Source organism: Haemaphysalis longicornis, unplaced genomic scaffold (genome assembly GCF_048455015.1).
Source record: "Haemaphysalis longicornis isolate Haplotype H1 unplaced genomic scaffold, Haemaphysalis longicornis Haplotype H1 scaffold_2, whole genome shotgun sequence".
NCBI classification, from domain to species: Eukaryota; Metazoa; Arthropoda; class Arachnida; order Ixodida; family Ixodidae; genus Haemaphysalis; species Haemaphysalis longicornis.
The window spans coordinates 65,173,826-65,195,571 of record NW_027526295.1 but is presented as its reverse complement, the minus strand read 5'-3'; the positions used below and the strand labels follow the sequence as shown (position 1 = coordinate 65,195,571).

The 21,746-nt window shown below is 50.1% G+C and overlaps 2 protein-coding genes and 1 pseudogene across 2 annotated transcripts; 2 read left to right on the top strand and 1 right to left on the bottom strand.

The window, feature by feature from the left end:
• The first annotated feature begins 54 nt into the window (after positions 1-54).
• Positions 55-1,359, top strand: LOC144168018 (uncharacterized; annotated as a pseudogene).
• Positions 1,360-5,856: 4,497 nt separating this feature from the next.
• On the top strand, positions 5,857-7,242 carry LOC144168017 (uncharacterized). Its single transcript, XM_077697113.1, has 2 exons — positions 5,857-5,898; positions 6,042-7,242. The coding sequence occupies exons 1-2, from the start codon at positions 5,857-5,859 to the stop codon at positions 7,011-7,013; spliced, it is 1,014 nt and encodes a 337-aa protein (XP_077553239.1). The 3' UTR covers positions 7,014-7,242.
• Positions 7,243-7,687: 445 nt separating this feature from the next.
• Positions 7,688-10,053, bottom strand: LOC144168016 (uncharacterized). The gene is made up of 3 exons (XM_077697111.1): positions 9,742-10,053; positions 9,034-9,354; positions 7,688-7,699 (listed from the first exon to the last, which is right to left on the bottom strand). Exons 1-3 carry the CDS (start codon positions 10,051-10,053, stop codon positions 7,688-7,690), a joined length of 645 nt encoding a protein of 214 aa, XP_077553237.1.
• Positions 10,054-21,746: the final 11,693 nt, after the last annotated feature.

The window sequence follows — 21,746 nt, the reverse complement described above, 5'->3', positions numbered from 1 at the left end:
GTGTCCCTCCCCCTATTACCCCTGGAATTGTTTGCAGCTGAAGTGGTCAGCGGCATGTCAGAAGCCTTACCACTAAGCTCACAGGACGTGCGACAGGCAAAAGAGTCAGATGGCGAGTGCAGAGCCCTCACCTCCCTCTACCAGAATGGTTGGCCACAGAAGTCCAAGCTGCCACTGCACCTCTCCCAGTATGCCTCAGCAGCAGATGAGCTCTCTGTCTGTGACGGTGTTCTACTGCAAGGCGCCAGGATAGTCATCCCACATTCCCTTCGGCCAGCTGTCTTGACGCTGTTACACGAGGGACACCAAGGCATTAATAGGACGAAAACTCTTGCTCGAGAGTCCATTTGGTGGCCTGGCATTTCGGCAGACATAACCTCTCTGGTACCAACTGCGAACAGTGTGCTTCCACTTGGGTGAACCTTGCAGAACCCGTGATCTCCACAGTCCTACCTGGACGACCCTGGGAACTTGTCGGCATGGACCTGTTCCACCTCCGCAGCCAGACATTCATCTTGGTGGTGGACTACAACTCCAGGTACCCTGAAATCGTAACCTTGAGGAGCACAACGGCCCAGGCAGTCATTGACGTCCTCAAAAGCATCTTTGCCCGCCATGGGATTCCGCAAGAGGTCAGACCGGACAACGGTCCACCATTCTCTTCGCACGAGTTTGCAGCGTTTGCGGCATCTTACGGCTTTGACCACGTCACCAGCAGCCCGCACTGTGTACAATCGAACGGAGAGGCGGAGAGAATGGTCAGGACCATCAAGGAGTTGTTCCGCAAAGCAGCAGATCCTCATCTGGCCCAGCTCAGCTACCGGGACACCCCAGGAGTCGATGGCTTCAGCCCGGCCCCCACTCTTCATGGGACGACAACTCCGAACCAAAAATCCGAAACAGGACTCCCAGTTATGTCCTCACTGGCCGTCGAGGAAAGACGTAAGGAGCAAAGACGCAGCCTGCAAGCAGAAACAGAGCGCTGACTTTAACAGGCATCACGGAGCTCGAGATGTGCCATCGCTCCGTACAGGCCAGTGTGTCTGGGTGCGACCCGACCAGGTCAAGGCTACTGTGCTGAGCCGAGCACGACGACCACGAAGCTATGTCGTGGAAACGGAGCAGGGTGGCGTCCTACGACGCAACCGGCGTCACCTAGTGCCTTTTGCACCTCCTGCGCCAAGGGTGGAACCACCGCCGTCTGAGGAGCAAGAGCCGCAGCGCCCACTTCCCCTTCTGGAACCCGCAGTGCAACCACCCGGTTCCCTTGGACTGCCCCCTGCAGACAGTGACCGCAGGGATGTGACGCGGACACGTAGTGGCCGCCGTGTTGTGCCTAAGGACCGCCTGAACTTGTAACGTGCAGTGTCTGGTGTCCTCCCTCTTCCGTCTGATTCTCAAGAGGGGAGATGTAGAGGTCGCCACCCTTCAGCCATTTAGTTAGGCTGCCGCTAGCGTGTGGCGCCACTTAGTTGGTATATATTCTGCCACAAATAAAGTGTGGGACTTCGTTTGTAAGCTGAGCAGCTGCCGTGCGCATCGGCTCTTACTGCGGGCCGGGGCCGCTCGGGCTCGCGCACGCTCACGCGACAGAAGAGACCTTAAATAAGCTACGCTTACGACACTGACGCACTGACGCACGGCGGACGCCAGGGTGGCCAGCTTTATTCGCCCTATTGCGGCTGACACTGACTGGCGGAATTGGTCCTGGAGCCGCTTGGCAAACATGACAGCTGTGTTTACTTTTAGAAGATTTAGAGGCAGCGTGGCGGTGCGATGGGGTTATGCTCGGTTACGCAAGCGTAGCTTATTTAGTGGCTCTAGGTTACGCTAGGACCACTAATTAAGCGAGACTTAAGTGGCTATAGGTTACGCTAGGCCACTGTCGTTCTTTCCCAGCGGGAAGCGATGAAGGTGTTTTGCACCTTCCCGCCGGTTGAAACAGCCCAGTACAGAGAAGCAAGGCATTGATACTCGGTCTGGGGGCTTAAATAACTCACTTTCGACGTGTCATACAGCCGCACTGCGCTCCGAAAATCCCAACTTATCGAAGAGCGCGCGCGCGGCAAAACAGGGGAGTCAAAATGTCAGCGCCCATGGGACTTCCAGGGTAAACAAATATGTAACGTGACGCGGTTCGACCAATGGCCGCTGTCGGCGGCATACAACAATGACAGAAAAGAGTACCGATAGCCTGAAACCTGATTTAGGGGCTCTACTCGCGCCGATGCGATGGGGCCATCTCACGGGACGCAAGCGAACCCCGTCGTAGTTGCCACCTTATTGCCACTCCTGCCGCCAAGGCTGGTGCCATTTCGGAGCGCCTCACGCGCCTCGTCTGCTAACCGCGTACCGACTCGGGATCGCAGTGGTTGTGGTGGTGGTTTATCTCGAAAGGGAAGAGAAAAGAACTGGGGATATTTTTAGCTCAACGGGAAGTTCACACTCATACAACCCAGTCCAAAGAAGGGGAGTGGGGGTGTCAAAGGATAGGAAGAGAGAGAAGGAGAGGGGGAGGAGAGTGGGGGACAGTCTTTGTCGCGTTCGTCAAGTCCATGGGTCGACGGCTACAAACGCTGCACTAGTCTTGTCACGATCAGGAACTTGAGTAAGTGCTAGAAGACCTCCCGTCGGACTGCGTTCGCTCGTGTGGGGAACACGAAGTTTTCCAGCTTGTGGCTTGGTGCGAGTCCCTTGAGTGCAACCCGGAGTTCATACCTGGTGGTGTCACGCTGCGGCATGAGCACAGTAAGTGCTCGAGCATCTCGGATTCTGGGGAGTCGGCGCAGGTGGGGGACCCCGGCGGCCATGTTGCTGCAGGCGGGCTCCTGCATTGCAGCAATTAAGCCACAGGTGAAGCAGGTGGGACCTCGCGTCTCTGCTGATGCGTCAGGGCAGGATCCGTGGGGCGTGGCCACTGACCGCTCGGGCATCTGGATGCATGGCCTCCACCGGCCACTCGGGCCAGGATAGTACTTGCGGCGTCGAATGACACCACATCCTTGGAAGCTGAGACTCCTGCCTGGCGAGCAGCACCCTCGGCCAAGGCGTCCGCAACCTCGTTGCCCGTGATTCCCACGTGCGATGGCAGCCAGTGAAGTCACAGTGGACATCCCTGGGACTCCACTACATTGAGCTTGGCCAGCAGCGACCGCTTTACGTAGCCGCTGGGGCTGTTTGGCTCGTTGGCGATGTGCAGCCGGAAAAGGGCAGAGCGGGAGTCAGTCAGGATGATGGACCCCCGGACCTGAGTGCTCTGCTCTAGAAGAAGATCCGCAGCCTAGTGGAGTAAAGACAGCTCTGCGAGGATGGATGAGACCGGAAAGGGCAGGCTGCAAATCTGGCTGGTTCCGAGTTACAGGGACGTGCAGGAGGCTCCGGCTCTGCCCGTCGACTGCTGCACGGAGCCATCCGTGTACACCTGCACAAGTCCAGATGCGCCATCCTGCAGCAAAGCGGCCACGTCTTGGTGGATGGCCTGGGGTGGAGTGGACGGCTTGCTACGGACCCCCGGCAATGTGGTGGCGATGCGTGGAGCCTGCCCCGTGCTTGGGGCTGGGAACTCCAGGCGGCGCCGCAGCGGCAACGCGATGTGGCTCTCGTAGGTACTGAACAGCATGGCCATCCGAGAGTTGGGCCGGCTGCGGTAGCGCTGGAGTAGTGCGGCGCCGTCCGGTGTGCCCTGCAGCCGATGGATGTGGTGGAGCCCCACCTCCAGGGCCCGCATCTGGATAGGCCAGGAGCCTGCCTCCGTGTACATTGCCGCAACCAGAGGTGTGCTCGCAGGGCCCAGGCAAAGGAGGATGGCCCGGCGCTGATACACCTCCAGCTCCTAGCTCCCACCACAATTCCCACGCTCCTCCTCCCTGAATACTGGACGCCACTTGAATTCAAACGGCTCTGCGCTGCCCAAGGGGCGGCCCCAAACCTCAAGTTACGAAACACGCCAGAAAACGTCAACCCCATCCCAGTTCACCCCAAATGTTCGCCCTATGATGCCGTATCCTCAAAGCTCGCCTGATGCACCTACAAAAGCGGTGCACTGGCTCGAGTGTCACGGATGGGAAGCACAGCAGGTTGGCAGGTTCAGGCGAAGCCGGCCGCCACAGCCGAAGAATGCGGAGATCGCTTGCTGACGCGACCTCCGCTCCCAGCTCGAGGCGTCCTGCCCAAATAGCGGGTCCCTCCGCCTTCTGGGTTCCGTGGCTGCCTCGGCGGCTGGTCCTCTCTAACGGCTGAGTTGGTTACCCCGCAGACATGTGGTCCCCGTGGGGAGGGTGCTGCAACTGGCGGCAGCTCAACATGCTGCGCTCGGTGCTACCTTCACTAGCCGGCCCCGCCGGGTGGTTCAGCTGGTCCGCCCTCGCTGTCCATGGTGGTGGTGACTGGCAACTGGCGTGACTACCATGCCATCTACGTGCGGAGGGTTCCGCATCTCTTACATTCGATACGAGTGAAGAGTGGAGCGGATTTGAGCCAACTCCTGTCACTTGTGGGAAGCAGCTCGTCTGACTCAATACAGGTGCTGCCTTTCAAATACCATTCGAGTTTTCTTTGCCTGGGTGCTTTACTTGGCAAAGCTGCGTTAGCGTCAAGCAGGGAGGGCTCCTTCAACTCACTCGCGCAAAATTAGCGGCACAATAGCCGGTTCCAACCGCAACACAAGCGGCTTACGGACCCGCAGACATAATACCGGTCACAGCAACACAGGCTGTCGTAAAAAAGGCCAGCGTCCACCACATTACAAACGGCTTACGGGCGCGGCTCTCCGGCGATAGCCGCCTTTAGTCCGTCTCTTACAAAGACTGCCAATAACCTCGCGACAAAACGAACCCCGTTTTTGAGCCACGCGAAGCTCTGACTGCTTGAATGCAATCTCGAGAGGCACCTTAAATTCTCCATCTTTTGTAACTAATCACCGCGCAAAATACGAGACAGGTAGAAGAATAACCCCAAGACAGGTGCTGACTCTTAACTGAATTTATTGAAAACCCGCTGGCCTCAGCGAGGCAAAAAAAAATTGTTTACCAGTACCACCGCCGGATAACAGCCGTATAACTCTACTCTGCAGTGGCTCTGCCCGCGTCCGCACTGGCGCAATATACATAGCTTGCACTGACGTCAGGGAAAGAAACTCTGGGATATGCGTCCGCCATTACCGTGAACCGGTCGCTCTCACGCACTCGTTGCTAGCCTCGCAAGTGGTGTTGGCATCATGGTCATGTGCGCTATATTTGGTTGTTCCAACCGCAGTGACACCCGCGGGAGAAAAAAACCAACAAACGGCCACTTCTATTCAGTACCGAAGGTCGTGGAGAATCAGTGCGAGCGCACGAAAGCGTTGAGCACGAAGCGGCGTGGCTTATGGCTAGCGCGCATTAACCGCACCAACTTCGACACCGAGAACCGCAACCTGCGAGTCTGCGGCGCACACTTCATTACAGGTAAACAATTGTTTTCGACTTTAACAGCGTGATACCGGCGATATAATGAAAGGCTAACTTTGTAACGTTGCTCATTTTGCGTTCTTTAGGAAAGCCAGCTAAACTGTTCGACGAGACGAACCCTGACTGGGCCCCGTCGCTTCTGCTCGGCTACAGCGCCAAGAACACGGACCCCTCACGACACCGACGTCTCGAAAAACGACGCGCCGAAAAGCGCCAAGCGGACGCCGAAAAGCGGGAAGCCGAAGCCCAGAAACGGCGTGCCGAGGCCGACGCCGTAGCGACAGGGATCCAGCCGTGTTCCGATCAGCCCATCTCGCCGCACCAGACTGGAGAAACCTACGCCGACGAGAGTGATACAGGCAAGTTAAAACTGCTTCGGCAAGTGAAGTTCGGGACCGTTCCCGACATAATGACGAATGAATGCCTTGCAAACGTGTTGTGCAAGTTCAACGTATCTGTGGATAACCGAAATGATGGCGCCACTTTTAAATATCCGGCTTTTTTTTTTTTTTTCGTACAGGTGTTGCAGTGCAGACAGAGATGACCATGGAGGACATTCAACTGCTGGAGCAACAGTGCACCTCACTGAATTAGCGCCTCTATGCCGCCCGTATCGAGAAGGAAGAGCTCGAATTCTCAGAAAATTCACTCAGGAGTTGTGAAAGAAAGGTCACGTTTTACACAGGGATGGCCAACTTTGCTGTTCTCTTAGCCGTCTTTAAATTTCTGGAGAGTGCTGTACCCCACAGCATCAACAACAGGCTGTCGAAATTCCAGGAATTCATCCTCTTTATGATGAAAATCAAAGTGAACCTTTTCAATGCCGACCTTGCGTTCCGCTTCAATATTTCTGAAGCAACGGTATCAAGGATTTTTGACAAGTGGCTGCACGTTGCATATTGTCGGCTTAAATCCCAGATAACCTGGCCAGGGCGTGAGGAACTGCAGCGTACCATGCCACAAGCTTTCTTTGATTCGTTTGGGACTAAAGTCGCCGTAATTATCGACTGCTTCGAAATAAAGATTGAAAGGCCGTCGTCTCTGCTTTCTAGAAGTGAAACATGGTCAACGTATAAAGGGAGCAACACTGCAAAGTTTCTTATTGCAATTGCACCACAGGGTGTAGTAACATACATTTCAGAAGGCTGGGGGGGCCGTGTCAGCGATAAGCACATCACAGAGCATTGTGGCTTATTGGACAACTTGGTTCCTGGTGATGTTGTCCTCGCAGATAGGGGGTTCAACATAGAGGACAGTGTTGGCTTTTATTGTGCACGCCTCCATCTCCCAGCGTACACAAAAGGGAAAAAGCAGCTGTCCCCTGAAGACGTGGAAAGAACAAGGAAGCTTGCGAATGTTAGGATCCATGTGGAGCGTGTTATTGGCCTGATCAGAAATAAGTTCGTGTTCTTGAAGTCTACTGTGCCTATTAACTATGTTGCTTGTCGCGAGGGGGATGAACTGACTGCGCTTGACAAGATTGTGACAGTGTGTTGTGCACTTGGCAATTTGTGTCCCCCAATAGTTGCAGCACTAAAGAACCGGAGTGAGGAAAATGAGGACTGACACAAAGTTCCATCTGCAGCTGCAGGTACCACTGGCCTGTTACCGTGGTTGGACACAATGTGCGATACTTGCTTTCAGTTTGTCGTAGCATGTGGACGCAGTTATGGCAGACAATGTACAGAAACTGCTGTTCAGACCGACATGAGCATGCAAGTTGTAGAGACATTGGAGCACTGCTGTGTAGTGGAAAACGAATGACTGTATGCATTACAAAAAGTAAAAGAGCAGCTTGAGGTGTCTAAAGCCGATTAAAAGTTCAGAGGAAAACGTACGGCTGTACACTGGGTTGACAAACTGCTGTTTTATTTGCTGTGTTCAAGGCACTAGCAAGCACTGTTTCACACAATGCAAATAATAAGCTCACTAGATCCCAAGAATTTATTTATGATGAAGCTCAAGTTAAACCTGAAAATGCTGACCTCTTGCTTCGCTTCAACATTTCAGAAAAGGGAAAAAACAACTTTCAGCAGATGAGGTGCAAGGCACAAGAAAGCTTGCAAGTGTAAGAATTCATGTAGAAAAAGTAATTGAACTCATTAGACATAAACTCATTCTTCTGAATTCTCTCATTCTGGTTGATTATGTTGCATTCAGGGAAGATGATGTGGTCACACCAGTTGACAAAACTGTTTGTAGTGTACTGTCGCACTTGTGTCCTCCAACCGTTGCTGCACTCAAAGGTGTGTCTGAAGAGCAGGCATCAGTCAGAGTAGAAGAGTCATTGTGAATTCTTTTCCATCATGTCTCAATAAAGCAATTTCACAATCTGCTGTTGCCGTTGATCGTCATTTCTCGACGTGACACTGGACCAATTTCAAACACGGGCCAATGCTGTAGCAGCTTCAAGACGCTCTTCACGTGTACAACTTTACGCAGAGGTGTCGTCACGGGCTGTTTGGTCTTTATGTCCTTTGCACTCGGGACAATACCACTGTGCAGTTTTTGGTGCCCGCTTCAGTGAAACGCAAGAAAAGTGAAACCATTTGTAGCGGCAGTATTGGTTGTCGCAAGCAACCATCTTTCCAGTTTCTGGTCCTTGACAAAAGCAAAAAACATCCTTGGAAGAGTTTACCACTGGCCCAGCACTTTGTCTAGTGAAATATCTGCTGAACAGCTCGGGAAGGATTGCATGGATGAAAAAATCTCTCGCAGCAGCCAGAATGTCCTCACAAAAGTGCTCGTCCTTCCATACTCTCTCGACATGCAACACATTAGGTGTCCACACAACAAAGTCACACCATTGCACATTGCATACAGCCATTTGCGTCTGCACCTGGTAGAAATAATCATGTTGCCGGCGTAAGTGTACTGCGCCATTGACGGTTTCTAGACAGGAACCCGCGCCAACCATCTCGGTTATATCCTTCACTTCCCTTATCGAGAATGGGCACTTCAGTTCGAGCACACCCTTTCCGCAGCAAGTGCAACAAACAAGACCATCTGGTGTTGCTCCAACAAAAGGGTGCTGCGTACTGATGTGCAGTCCGGACTTTGTGCACTTGAATGCGTCGTGCTTTCCAGCTTCGCTGGCTTCATATGCTCTAAAGGCATGGCGCTCATTTTCCAATCCCCATGTGATGGGAGGAGTCTTCAATGCTTGTTTCTCAGGATAGCACACTAACTTCAGCAGTGATACACTAGGGTTATCAATGCTTGTGTGGCACACCTTTTTCATTACAGAAGCAGTGACCCTACCAGCACGGTACGTAAACCAGCTCGGCGAGCTGCTCTGCTGTCTTGTCATGGCTTCAATAGCCTTTGCGCTACCTTCACTAACAGTTAGTGATGGCATGACATCATTGGCCTTCTCAACTAAAACATCCAAGTCATATGCCAACATTTCCTCCGCGTAGAGTGTCCTCAAATGAGCATCATGCGTTGGTACAGGATTTTCGAAGTGTCCGTCATAGCCAGGTAACAGTGAAAAAATTGATGGCACCACACCAGCTGCCTGAATTGAGCTGTAAAGCTGTGAAAGCTCGTGTGCAGAAGGGGGTGGGACAGGAGCTCGCTCCTTCACTGGTCCTGCTTCTGTTGAAGTGGCGATGCTGTCAAGCTTGTGCTTTTTGCTTCTGGATGACGTGAAGTCAATGTCCCTAAGTCGCTTAAACTGAACCTTCTCAACATAAGCGGGCAGCCACAAATTGTCCCTCTGCGTGCAACTCGTTGACTTCATGATCTTGACGCCTGTCTCGACTGCGAACAAGCAGGCTCCAACATGGGAGCAGGCTTCTCCGGCTCCGGCCATACAAGTGCAATGTGCAGCCACAACAGTACCATTCTTCTGGCACAGAATCCACACTTGCAGGGGTCGTTGCCCCAGTCTCTGCGAGTGGTTCACCTGCGAAGGCAACAAAAATACCGGTGTTACTGACATGTTGTTACACTTAGCATGGGCATATCATCGTGGACACGAAAAGCATACGCAGGCCTTTTTTGCAAGGGTTGGGGTGTACAGAACTTGTTTTAAACAGCTCACAAGTAATGCCACCCATAGTGTGCGAATTAAAAACGAGGACCCATAAAGCCCGTCGGTTACGTTTCCTTTTTTTTCCTCGCGCTGAGCGGGCAGCTGACGCACTCGCTCGCGTACAGCCAACCGAATGGTGCGTTTGAGCTGCGCCGCACACAAGGCTGTTAGCTCAAGACGGCGTACGGACGTTTTTTTCGCGAAATCGTAGAGAGATTAACAAAGCTTACAATCACGAAATGGATTCATAGTGCTCACCTCGCCAAGCACGATGACTTTGTCGTCCTGCAGTTGCTTCGCCGAAAGGTGCTTTACCCAGCCGCTGGTGAAATAGTTGTGCGATTCCAACGCTTTGTACGCTTTCATCTGTTCGAGCGTAACGAAGCTCGCAGCAAACACAAGATACGTCACTATGTCACCGTGTGTGACCTCGGGGAAGCCACTCAGATCGGCACATGTGTCCACTCCGGGCCGCAGCTCGTACGGGTCATTGCCATCACACAGCTGAACTTTTTCCTCGTAACGGAGACGCACACTCCCGATGAGCCCCGAGTAATACCCAGCGTTCATAGGTTCATGTCGTGCCATCGCATGCAGAAGTCAGTGAGTAGCGTTAGAATGCCACCACGAATTCGGACGCAACACTTGCAAGACACACGCACCGAACGACAACCGATTCACAAACATGGCCGCCGGGCCAACGACCGGGCGGGCGTGACGTCATGTGCAAGCTATGTATTCGCGACGCGTCGCCAGGGAGCGAAAGCACCCACCTCTCGAGACGATTCTGACGTGGGGTATTTTACGGTCCCAAGGTCGGACACCCTTTTGGGCTGATGCGTCTCTCAGCCCATGTCCGCACTGGCGCACCGTTCGGGACGCGTTTTGGGGTTGCGAAAGCACCCGCGTCTCGAGGCGATTCTGACGCGGAGTGTTTCTCGGTCCCGAACAGAGCCAATGTTCTCAGTCCACGTTCTGAACATTCTGTTGCATACGCAGAAATGACTCTTATAACGTTAATCAGGTGTTGAGGGAGAGGGACGCTTTCTTTATTCGTCGTCATTTGTGCCTTAGTCTGCAGACGTATAGAGGCATAATACTCATCATAACATTTCGAGTGATGAAAGAAAAGCGCGAAAGTTGTAATTAGCATCAGGGCCTCGACAAAATCGCATGGTGAAGGTGTGTTATACATGCGCGTGCGCGGACAGAAGGACGTACCGATTTGGAGGTTGGCCGTTTCGAAAAACAGATCCGCACGTTAGTCAATTTGCACGCACGGACGGAGATACGTATAAGCGCTCATGCCTACATATCTGTGTGTTGAAACCACGGCGGACGTATCTATATCGAATGCATGCTTAGGCATATTAAATGAGTACGTGTGTGGGGAAGCGCGTACGTCTATATATACCCGTTTTTGCGTGTACCTCAGAGAGATATACAGGGAGGATTAGAATAAATACGACCAACGGAGCGCACAGCCTCTGATGCATGCCGCACCATCTGGCTGCAAAGTCAGTAAACTTCGCGCATGCGCAATTCCACGAGAGCGTTTGAGAGTGGGGCCTGTTTGAATTGCAAGTCCTTGTTCAACAAGGGACGCCGGTCATTTCCTTTGAGGCGCCTTTTCACGCTACGCCGCCCAGAGCGGATTGATCGTTGAAGGGCGTCATGCTATCTGCAATCAGCCATCTTCGCGCTTGGCTACCCAACACAGCATTTTTCGAACTCTGCAAATTCGGATTTGCTGGATATTTCGGACGTTCCCGAGTAACCGCCAGTTGTCCCAAAGTAGTAATGACTCACGGATTTTTCGGGTTGCTAGCTTTTATTCGGACTGTTTTTCGTTTCCCTCCAGGTCGGAAAAATCGATCGGCTACTGTATATAGTAGATAAGAGGCACGTACTCCCATACCGCTCAATGGTGGCAGAGCGTTAAAAGCTCCATCACAATAAATGACCGGTGTTCATTTTTGATTAAGCGTTTCCAATCGTAAGAGCAGGCTGTACTCTGAAACGCTGTTAAGGAACTGAGCCAGACGGTGCAGCATGCATCGGAGGCAGTTGTTCGTATTTCTTCAATCCCCCTGTGGGTGTGTGCAGAACAACTAACTTCCGCAACAACCAAGTTGAATCATAGGTAAATGTGACAACTGTGATCAGTTTTCTTTATATCAGTTGGTTTATTTTTCTAAAATCTGTAAAAGCAGCCATATGTATTGCCTTTGTTCACTGCGTGCTGCCATTCAAATGTTGATCGGACAAAAAATGTGTTGAATTTAACCTTATTTCTTCAAGTTCCAAGATAAATATTCCAATAAATTCTTAGCTTTCTAGAGTGCTCTTTTATTGAGTGCCATTTCGTGTAATTATCGCGAAAATTGATAAACGTTTTTTTAAATGCCGCCGAAAGGTGGCCTTTTTTTACAAATTCTCATTTTCGGCGCACTTTACGAAACAGTATTTTGAAAAGCTTGCTTTCTGGCGCAATGAGCAGGGTTCGAAGTTTTGAGCAACCCCTGGTGAACAAGCTTAAAAAAACTAGGCAGCTTAGCCTTTAGGCCGATGCGTAAAGAAGTTAAACTTTTTTCTTCTGAAGGAGGATGCTGTGGCTCACGCTGAATATGACAATCTTCCGGCGATCCATAGAAGGGCGGAAAGACGTGCGCGGCAAACCTTGGCGATCGAAGACGTACGAGTGGTCAGACGCACGCAAAAGCTAATTCCGAGACATTTGGAAAAGCTCGCCAAGCCTGAATGGATGCCGTTTTCCTCCACATTGGATCCCAGTTAGCCCCTCACGGGGATAGGGATTCTAGGTCGTCGTCTTCTTGCACCACGGGCTCAGTTACATCCCTTCACCTCAATTTCCTTGAGAATGAAGACAACTGACCTGGATGTAGCTGAAGCCTTCTGTGCCAAAATCACCACCACCCAAGGGTCACTTCCTACAGGCACCGTAGGAACAATGAGCCCCCCATCGGCGAACACATCTTACCTGAACACACCCTTTTGTGTGGCGGAACTCGAGGCTGCTCTGGCCTCAGTTCAGAAAGCTTCTTCCCCACGTCCTGACGGCATTAGCTACGTTGTTCCGAGTCATCTTGGTGCTAATGCGAAGGGGTGGATTTTCTCAGTGTTTAACCATTCTTGGGAAACCGACCACCTTTAACCATAGTGGATGCGCGCCCGCATTGTTCCAGTCTTAAAGCCGGGCAAGGTGCTCACGCACATTGACTCGTATCGGCCAATTGCGCTCCTAGGCTGCATTGGTAAATTGATGGAGAAGCTGGTACTGCAGCGCTTAGACTAGGATCTCACTGAGATAGCTATATATACGTTCCAGATGTCAGGCTTCCGCAACGTTCGGAGCAGCATCGATAACGTGATTACCATTGCAACACATGTTAAGCAGGCAAAGGCTCGACGGCAGTGAACCATCGTAATCTCCATTGACATAAAATCGGCTTATGACTGCGTACTCAATGGAGCTATCTCCACAACTATGAGGTCTGCAGGTATTTCGGGACGCATGTACGATTGGATCGGTGATTACCTCTCCCGCAGAAGCAGCTACATGCGCGTAGCAGATGGTGACACGTCATCGCACAATCTTACCCGCGGTGTCCCCCTGGGCGGCGTCCTAAGCCCAACTCTTTTTAACTTCTCCTTGGTCGGTCTGAGAGATGCCTGCCGCAATCGGTGAAAATCTCAATGTACGCAGACGATATATGCATTTGGTTCTCAAGCCACAACCGGCGTGTGATTCGAGCGAGACTGCAGCGCGCTATTAACTCGGTTGCGAAGTTTGTCACGATACGCAGCCTTAAGATATCACCCGCCAAGTGCGCCGCAATGGCCTTCACTAAACGGGATGTATCCAAGTGCCATTTAATGGCCGCTTGTATGCCATTACCATTTGTCGATCTCCACAAATTCTTTGGTGTCACCTTTGGCCGTCATCTCACATAGACACGTTCGCAGCTTAAAGCAGAAGCTGACATCATTTGCGCACATTATTGGTATGCTCTCCAACAGCGCTGGTGGACGCAGTGTCAGCTGTCTTTTAAGGCTATATGACGCTTTCTGTGAAGACCTCCTCCGCTTCAGCCTCCAAGCACTGACCCCACTCTCCAAAGGGAACTGTAGACGGCTAGAAGGCCTACAGGCCAAAATACTACGAATCTGCTTTGGGGTTCCGAAGACCACATCCACTGTGGTTACCATTACAGAATGTAGACGTCTTCCGTTTCCTACTCTGCAGGCACTGGAGCTATGTCGGACGCAACTGCGCATTGTAACTAGACAGCGTGGGCATCCACTAGCAGCGGTCTATTCGTCTAGGGCGCAGGAGGTCCTACCTTCACATTTCGAGGCCCCAGCCCCTTTTCACCCACCGTGGATGTTCCCTGCCATGGAAATCAGAACCACTGTTCCTGGCTTCAAGCGAAAAGCACCCATGCCGGCCCCAGCTTTGAATTGTTTTGCCTTGGAGCTCATTAATTATTACTAAAGAGCCAATACACATGTGTACACGGATGGATCAGTGACGGGTACCTCTTCGGCGATTGGGATATGGATTCCCTCGTAGCGAACCACTATTCGCGTTCCACTTAGCCAGAAGATGTCAACGATGGCTACCGAACTCGCTGGGCTGCGGGCTGCTTTTCACTACATCTTAAAGCAGTCACCCACTAAATGGGCTTTTTTAACTGATAACCGGTCCGCTCTAGTATACTTAGGATCACTACCGATACATCATCTGCACCTCCAAGCAACACAACAGCGGCCCAGCGTCGAACTGCAATGGCTTCCTGCTCACTGCGGAGTCCCCGGAAATGTTGCAGCGGATCCTGCAGCCTCATCGCACACAGCCTGTCTCTTCCACCGCAGCCCGTTCCTTTTACAAGAAAGGATACGGCAGCCCTCTCACATTCGATTGCCTGGAGAACACAGCGCCGCATTTGGACTTAAGAAACGTCAGTACACGCCTCTGCATATCATTGACCCTAAATGCAGCTTCAAGATGTCTCCTGGGCTCAGCAAACGTAAGGAAGCGGTATTGCACCGCCTGTGGTTAAATCTGGCGTACACACAGCGTTTGCTTCGCAAAATTCAGCCGGACTCTACCACTGCGTCCAACATGCCATGTAACACAAGACTGTCATGTGTACCTGTCCAAACTTCACAGTGCCAATGCAGACTCTTTTAACATCTTTGTGTATGCCACACCACGATGACCTTGAACTAAGGGCAGTTTTGGGCCCTTGGTCGGACCCACGTCATGCCGTATGGGCTACTAAAGCTCTGTTGGAGTTCTTGCGTAGTACTGGCTTGGAACAAGCGGTGTGAGTAACTTAACTTCCAAACTATGGGTATGTGGTTTTCATACTCTGTAAATTTGCTTGAACACACGTGCGCATAACCTCGGTTTTCATTTATTTATTTATTTCTATTCACAGAGCCCCATGTTGTCGTTCGTTCCTAACGTAGCATGCGAAGCCATATGGCTCGGCTAACCCCACTTTTACCATGAAATGCTTTCTCTCTCTCTCTCTCTCTCTCTCTCTCTCTCTCTCTCTATCTATCTATCTTTCTCTTTTGAACGACATTGCTCGCGCTGCTAAGTTTGAGCAATATTTTCCCAAAAATATATGTATGACGAGTTCAATTTTTCTGAATCCAGCAGCTAAGTTTGCAAATATTAGGCTAAAAATTAGAAAGATTTATAAACATTCCCGCTTTGTTTTACAGGTCCCCAAAGTTTACACATCATGCAATGTGGAAAGTAGGCGACCTGCCCGATCGCATCCTAAATATTTTTTACTAACCAAACTGCAGTGTTTATAACTTAAATAATGCGAGTTCCATGGTGAGGATACGCTGTTGTTGTACACAGAATTAGTTTAATCTCAAACAAATAGAAATAAAGGAAGCTCACACTAACGCGTAAGACGTGAAGTTAGCTAAGTACGCAAGAATCATGACAATCACGAATGTTTAAGTCCATAATTGCCGACGATTTGCTTCTCTTTTGCTGTCGCGACGACCTTCACTCTATAATTTTTGGTTATAAATGTGAGGTTATTTCATTTTTTTGGAAGTGATAATCATTTGGACATTACCTTGGAGGGTCGTACGCTATGACGTGTCTTTCTCCTTGATGCGATTACAGCGAACGCTCGACGTCTTTTACCAATGTTTGCCAATATCCTTAAGTCGGCATGCTTGGCTTGACAATCGTGCTCTGGCGAGGCGGGGAGGTCACCGCGAGGCACGCACACGCAGCGCTAGGCACTTTTCTTGTTTTTTTTTATCTGCCGGGCGGTTGCCCCGAGGCCCGCGCTCACGTGTCTGAGCACGGGAATTTCTTTGCATTTTTAACTGCGGACACAAGAAATAACAATTTGCTAAACAGCTTCGCTGCTAAATTGTCATGGCACCATTTTGCCTGTCCGTATCTGAACACACACCTGCACGATTAAGCGAGGAAGGGTATACGCGACAGTCTACGTATATGCTCATGGCGACGTGGCGAACAATCGGTGCCATAAGCTGGGAACGCGAGCGTTTGCAAGAATGCATCGTCGCGCAGTAATAGGTTGCACTTTTGATGTCGAGACATCGCAGCCCGCATGCCATCCCAGCTCGCATGCCCGTTCCTTCATGCTTGCTAACAGGAAATATCCTGTGTTGCTGCCCACAATTCTGGTCAAGTGCAACGTTTAAGCTAGGGGCCACTGCATTCCTTCGTCAGAGGGTGTTTGAACTGCTACCCTTTGTTGGTTTTCTTTTAGTGCGCGCAGCACTTAAGCGTCCGCTAATGTGGTTCGGCGTCCTCGCCGACTCGTAACAGAGCGAAGGAAGGAAACACCGCATACAGAAGGAAAACGGAAGCAAAACGTCGCATCTAGTCCGTCCATCAGTGAGACCTAGAAAGCTTCGTTTTAAATCCAAGCTGCTTCGACCGCATCAGAATGCTGCAATCGGATGGACGTGGGCTACGTGCCCCGAGAGACCTAGGCTTGATTCCGGCCACCGGAAGCGTTTTTTTCTTGAGGTGCTTGATGCGCCTTCGCTTACCATCATCACCGTTTTGGGAAGCCCATTGTGCGAAGCTGGCTTTCGGCCAGTGCGTTCTGGTGACTGGGCTACAGTGAACTGGAATACTTGGGTAGTGGAAAAAGCGCCGCCTTCTCCCCATAGCGCCCTTGAAGCCGAACATGTCAACCGCCGCACGTGGCGCTGGTGTGCCCCGCCCGAGGAGATCCCGAGGCGGCGCGCCTTGCTGCTATGGTGCTGTTGAGTGGTTCACGCTCGGTTTTGATGTTTCTTAAGCCGCTGCACATGATATTTTTGTACGTGTAATTGCAAGAGCAGCCTAGCTTGCACTACGCAGATCTCTAAATGTTATTGGTTCTTGTTTGGTTTGTAATTTAGAGAGGAGATATGCTTGCGGCGGTCTCTTATTTCGGAAGGGCCATGGCCCCGTGCGGTTTGAAAGGATATGCAATATCGTGTTGTGGGATTATACCCCTAAAACTTTATGTGATTGCTACAAAGATTTCATATTTGCGATGTGTTTTACCCTGCTTTTATTTGTTGAATTCCTAACTGTTTCATAATATCTTGCGTCTGAAAGACGTGGGCAGCACTTTTAATGAACTTGTGCATTCGTAATAAGGTAATTGTTTTATGTTAATGTTATGGCCATAACATAATGTTGTGGTTAAAATAACATAACATATGGTTAACATAACGTAACGTTATGTTATGTTATGGCCAGCGTACCACTGAACTGTACAGTTTTAAAATGATCAAGTATAAAGTGCGCCATATGGTGCTTTTCTGAGAATTACACTTTTGAATGTTGATCGTTTTCGCTGCCTTGAGTGAAGTTATTAAAAGCATATCGTGTGTATTGTGTGGATTAGCGCACTGAAATGGCCAGGGCAAGGTGAGACGCATTTTCTCGGGACTGAGCGGTGCTCAGCCTTCAACAATTTTTTTTTCGTGCCGTGCTGGCCCGGGCGCATGCATGCAGTGTCTGAAGCCCGGCAGTCATGCGCCGCAAATTCGTGATTGTTGATAACAAATAGTTAGCTCATTGAATTAGGTTAAATGAAAAAAAATCGAAGCGCGAAGTCACTGGAGCTCTGTTAAAAATATATTTCGCCGATATTCTCCAAAAGTTAGTTTTCTGTGTCCGGATATATATTGACAGAGCTCGGTCCAAGTTTAAAAATTGTAAGTCCAATATACTCGCTCTATGGTTACGTTTTCAGCTTGAAAAGGGGACTTTTTTCGGACTCATGTTTAAGTCTTACGAACGCGGGCTGATATTTCAAAAGAGTCCGACGGGCTCAGGTTTATTGTATTAAATTTTGCCGGGCACGGGCGGGGCTCGGGCTTATATTTAAACATTTGTCGGGTTCGGGCCGGGCCTAGGAATTGTGGCTTGTGCAATGCTCTAGCGTGATCAAATTTAAAAAAAAAACACGGAAATGTGCGTAAGTCGGCCTGCCTAACGCACCATGCTGTTTCCGCGGCTGGCAAAATGCGATAGAAACATTAGCAAACAATGAAGAAACAGTATTCACAAGCTAGCCTCGATCACTAAAGCACGACACACGCGGTCTGCTTGGTTAGCCAAATGGGTTGAAAAAACGAACTAATGCACGGCATAGCTGTACTTTTCCCATAAAAACCTTGCTACCTTGCAAATAGCATTCGGAAAGCTATTGCAACGCGCATTCGCCGCACCAGGGATGAATTTACAGTGCAATAAAACTGATTCACCTCGAATACAGTGGAAAATAAACGCTGCGGGTTGCGTTATTTATTTGCTTCCGTTCTCCGTTGTTTTGTGTGTTTTCTCACATGCGATGCGTTTGCGCGCATTACCGGGACTCGTTTGGCGTTGCTCGCGCGCTCCGGCGAGTTGACGCTTTCGTGCGGTACTGATTCGTACTTGTTTTAAGTGCGAATGCACTTCTTAAGCGAGCCTGAAGCGTCCGCCGCCGTCCGCATAGCAACAGCTGTGGGTGCGCGCGCTCCTCGTCTTCCTTGGCAACGGGGGGAGATGGGCGCGCGCTGCCTGGCCGCTGACATGGCACATACCCACGTGGGGGATTGGCCAGGAATCTCCTCGTCTTCCTTGGCAACGGGGGGAGATGGGCGCGCGCTGCCTGGCCGCTGACATGGCACATACCCACGTGGGGGATTGGCCAGGAATCGGGCGTGAGAAGGGCTAATGCACCCGCTTAAAGGAGTACTGACACGAAATTTCAAAGCTGAGATCCGCTCTAGCAATCAAGTACAACGACAACACAAATAGGTGTCTGTGAATAAATGCATCTTTCTTTCTTTGTAGTTGTGTGTGTGTGTGTGATCTCTCTTTCGCGAACATTACCGAACCGCGCAAATTCAACTCGTGCATTCGCACTTTCACATTCTTCCCCTCGGGGAAATGCGGGGAATTTTTGCTTCAAGCGCACAGAGGTTCTATTTCGCACTTCGCTATTTCTATTTCGCACTTCTATTTCGATTCTATTTCGACTTACATGTGGTTTCGGGTTTGCTTTTCCCTTCATCTTCCTATGGTCTACTGTAGTTAAGCGCTCCACACGTTCGTTGTACATGCGTGGGTGAGCGCACACATGTGGTAATTATTTAGAGTGTGGAAAGCAAACAATAAACAGATGACACAATGACATTATCTCCCCACTGTTGAGTCGGTGCACATGATCCTGTAGGAAAACAACACCAGCTAGCCGCTGCACATGATCTTGGTTTGGAAAATCGTAAAAGGAGCCTAGCAGGAACCACACTTGTTTAAATGTTCTTGGTTCTTTTTTTTAGTTGTTTGTAACGTTGATGTAAATAATTATATGTAAATAAGGTCTCAATATTTTATGTTTTTCGATGTACAGTTTGCGAAACAGTATGCAGTTTTAAAATCATCGCGCAGTAAAATGATGCTGTGTGGCTTGGCGCTTTTCTGAGAATTGCGGTCGTTAATCCTGTATTTGCATGCTTTCCGTTCACTTGACTGAAGTTTTAAGACATCTGTCATGTGTGCTTCGTGGGTACAATTTGGAAAAAAAAAACAACGTACATGTTTGCGCACACACGACGCTGTTTTCTCGGTATGCAGAACTTGGTAGAAGAATTAGCAAAGAAACGAAGAAAAAAAGCAAAAACATTGACCTTAAGCAGAAAGCCTTAAGCACCCCGCTCATTCCTCAGTTGACACAAAACGATAGAAAAACCATCAAACAACGAAGAAAAAAGTATCCTCACGCTAGCCTAGATCGAGCACGGCGTGCGCGCGCGGTGTGCTGCGTTGGCCAAATGTGATGAAAAAAGGAGCGAACAGTAAATACACATCGTAGATACCTTTCCATAAAACCTTGGTAAATTAATAGCATTCCCTACTATTTTGACACGAAAAAAGAACTGTAGCTCCTCGGAGACTGCCCGACGCACGCCTGCCCGCCGCTTCCCAAGGCGAAAAAGCGCTCGGGCGGAGCACGCGAGCGCCACGTCGTGGGGTTGACACCAAGTGCCTCACTCGGAGTCGGCCGCTTTTTCCACTACCCAACTATTCCAGTTCACTCTAACTGGGCGGTCACCATCAGTGAGGCGTAGAAGGCTTCGCTTTAAAAAGTGCGAGCAGCCAAAACCAAACAACCCAATGAAATCGGTCTAAAAGGAATCGATTCCTAATAAAAACAGGAAAATCAGCATACTTTGAGCGCACGCTATTCTACCTTTCGAATATTTCTTTAATATTTTATTGTTTGGAAAAATATTTCAAGATAATTTTTTGGGGGGTGGACGACAGGAACGGAAGCAGACTAATTACCTCATTGCGTAGCATGCGACGGCGGGGTCGATGGTATCAGCTGGTAACGGTTTTAGCAGCAGCGAGCGAGTGCGTCGTATCTCACCGTGCTACCTTTTTGTGTGCCTGCACGTCTTCTTTTGTGTGGCTTTAACAGTGGCGCAGCCATAACTATGTGTTGGGTGACATGTGCTTTCATGCCTTCGAATGAAAGACGTCCTCATACAACCTTTGAATAAATGAAAAGCAAAAATAATGTTTGTTTAGCGCTCCAACTATTCCCGCGACAAAGACAACAATTCGACGCTAGAAAACACACCATTACCTGCATGTATTCCTCGTTCCATTATTAAACACGTTATTGAACACACATACCAAACGACGGGCGGCGGCCATTCAGAGACATCGGCCGCCACTCGCCCAAATTTCGCTCCTGGTACCATTCCCTAGCGGCCCATGAGGCAGCGACTGGCGGCAGGCGCCAAAGTTGGGTCACGGCTGCTTAATCAAGGGGCTGTGTTCGGGACATGTACATGGAATATGAAGACAATGCGCGAGACGTTACCTCGGCAGGGCAACCACAGTCAGCAGAAGACTGTCCTCCATAAAGCACAGTCTACCACCCAGACTCGACCAGAGGAGTCGTGTCCGACCATCCACGGCCGAAGCCAACTGTCGACGATGCTCCGGCGTCAACCAATGTTCGGCAACCGAGTGTTATGCAGGCCAGACACTCCAGCATGATGACAACCCGGGAAACGACCAAGGAAGAGCTACACGGAACAGTAGACTCTGAAATCTACTCACATCAAGCGCCCACCATCAAAAAATTTATACCCAAATGACTTTAAGCAAGTTGTGTATCTTTTCATTTACTCGCATTTTGTACTGCAATTTTTTGTTTTACTTTCTCATGCCGTTTACCCCCAAAGGAGTGATGATTGTAATGTTGTGGTCTGGTAGTTTTGGGCCAGACCGCTCAGTATTAAAAGGAACACGCGGCAATAAAATCCAGTATTGCCATGTCAGGCTCTCGCTGCATGTCTTCAATCGAAAGATTAGTTAAGACACACGTTGGAAGGGTTTGAATTGAGCTGACCAAGGTCGCATAATTTGTTTTGGACCATTTCCAGTAAAACGGGGGAGTTTAAGGCGCTTCCTGCAAAAACACGTCTCCCGAAAGCGTATCTGAGAAACCTGGACGCCTACATGCACTACACATGCGTCTGTTTTTCACGTCGTAATACTGAAAGCTCATGTATTGAAAGCTGACGGGGATTCCTTATTGCCTAAAACTCCACGGCGAAGTAACTCCTTATGACAAGCAACCAATGACTCGACATCTGTTATATCTCTTGGTATACTGCCCCATCCGGACTTCGCTGAATGTAAAGCTACTTTGCTAAAAACGCAT

What these genes read in the sequence shown, in the direction of transcription:
- LOC144168017 (XM_077697113.1), top strand. Translation starts at nt 5,857, where the DNA reads ATGACGAATGAATGCCTTGCAAACGTGTTGTGCAAGTTCAAC. An exon ending in ACGTGTTGTGCAAGTTCAAC is followed by an intron (nt 5,899 to 6,041) that starts GTATCTGTGGAT and finishes TCACTGAATTAG; the next exon opens with CGCCTCTATGCCGCCCGTAT.
- LOC144168016 (XM_077697111.1), bottom strand. Translation starts at nt 10,053, where the DNA reads ATGAACGCTGGGTATTACTCGGGGCTCATCGGGAGTGTGCGTCTCCGT. An exon ending in AAGTCATCGTGCTTGGCGAG is followed by an intron (nt 9,355 to 9,741) that starts GTGAGCACTATG and finishes TTGCCTTCGCAG; the next exon opens with GTGAACCACTCGCAGAGACT.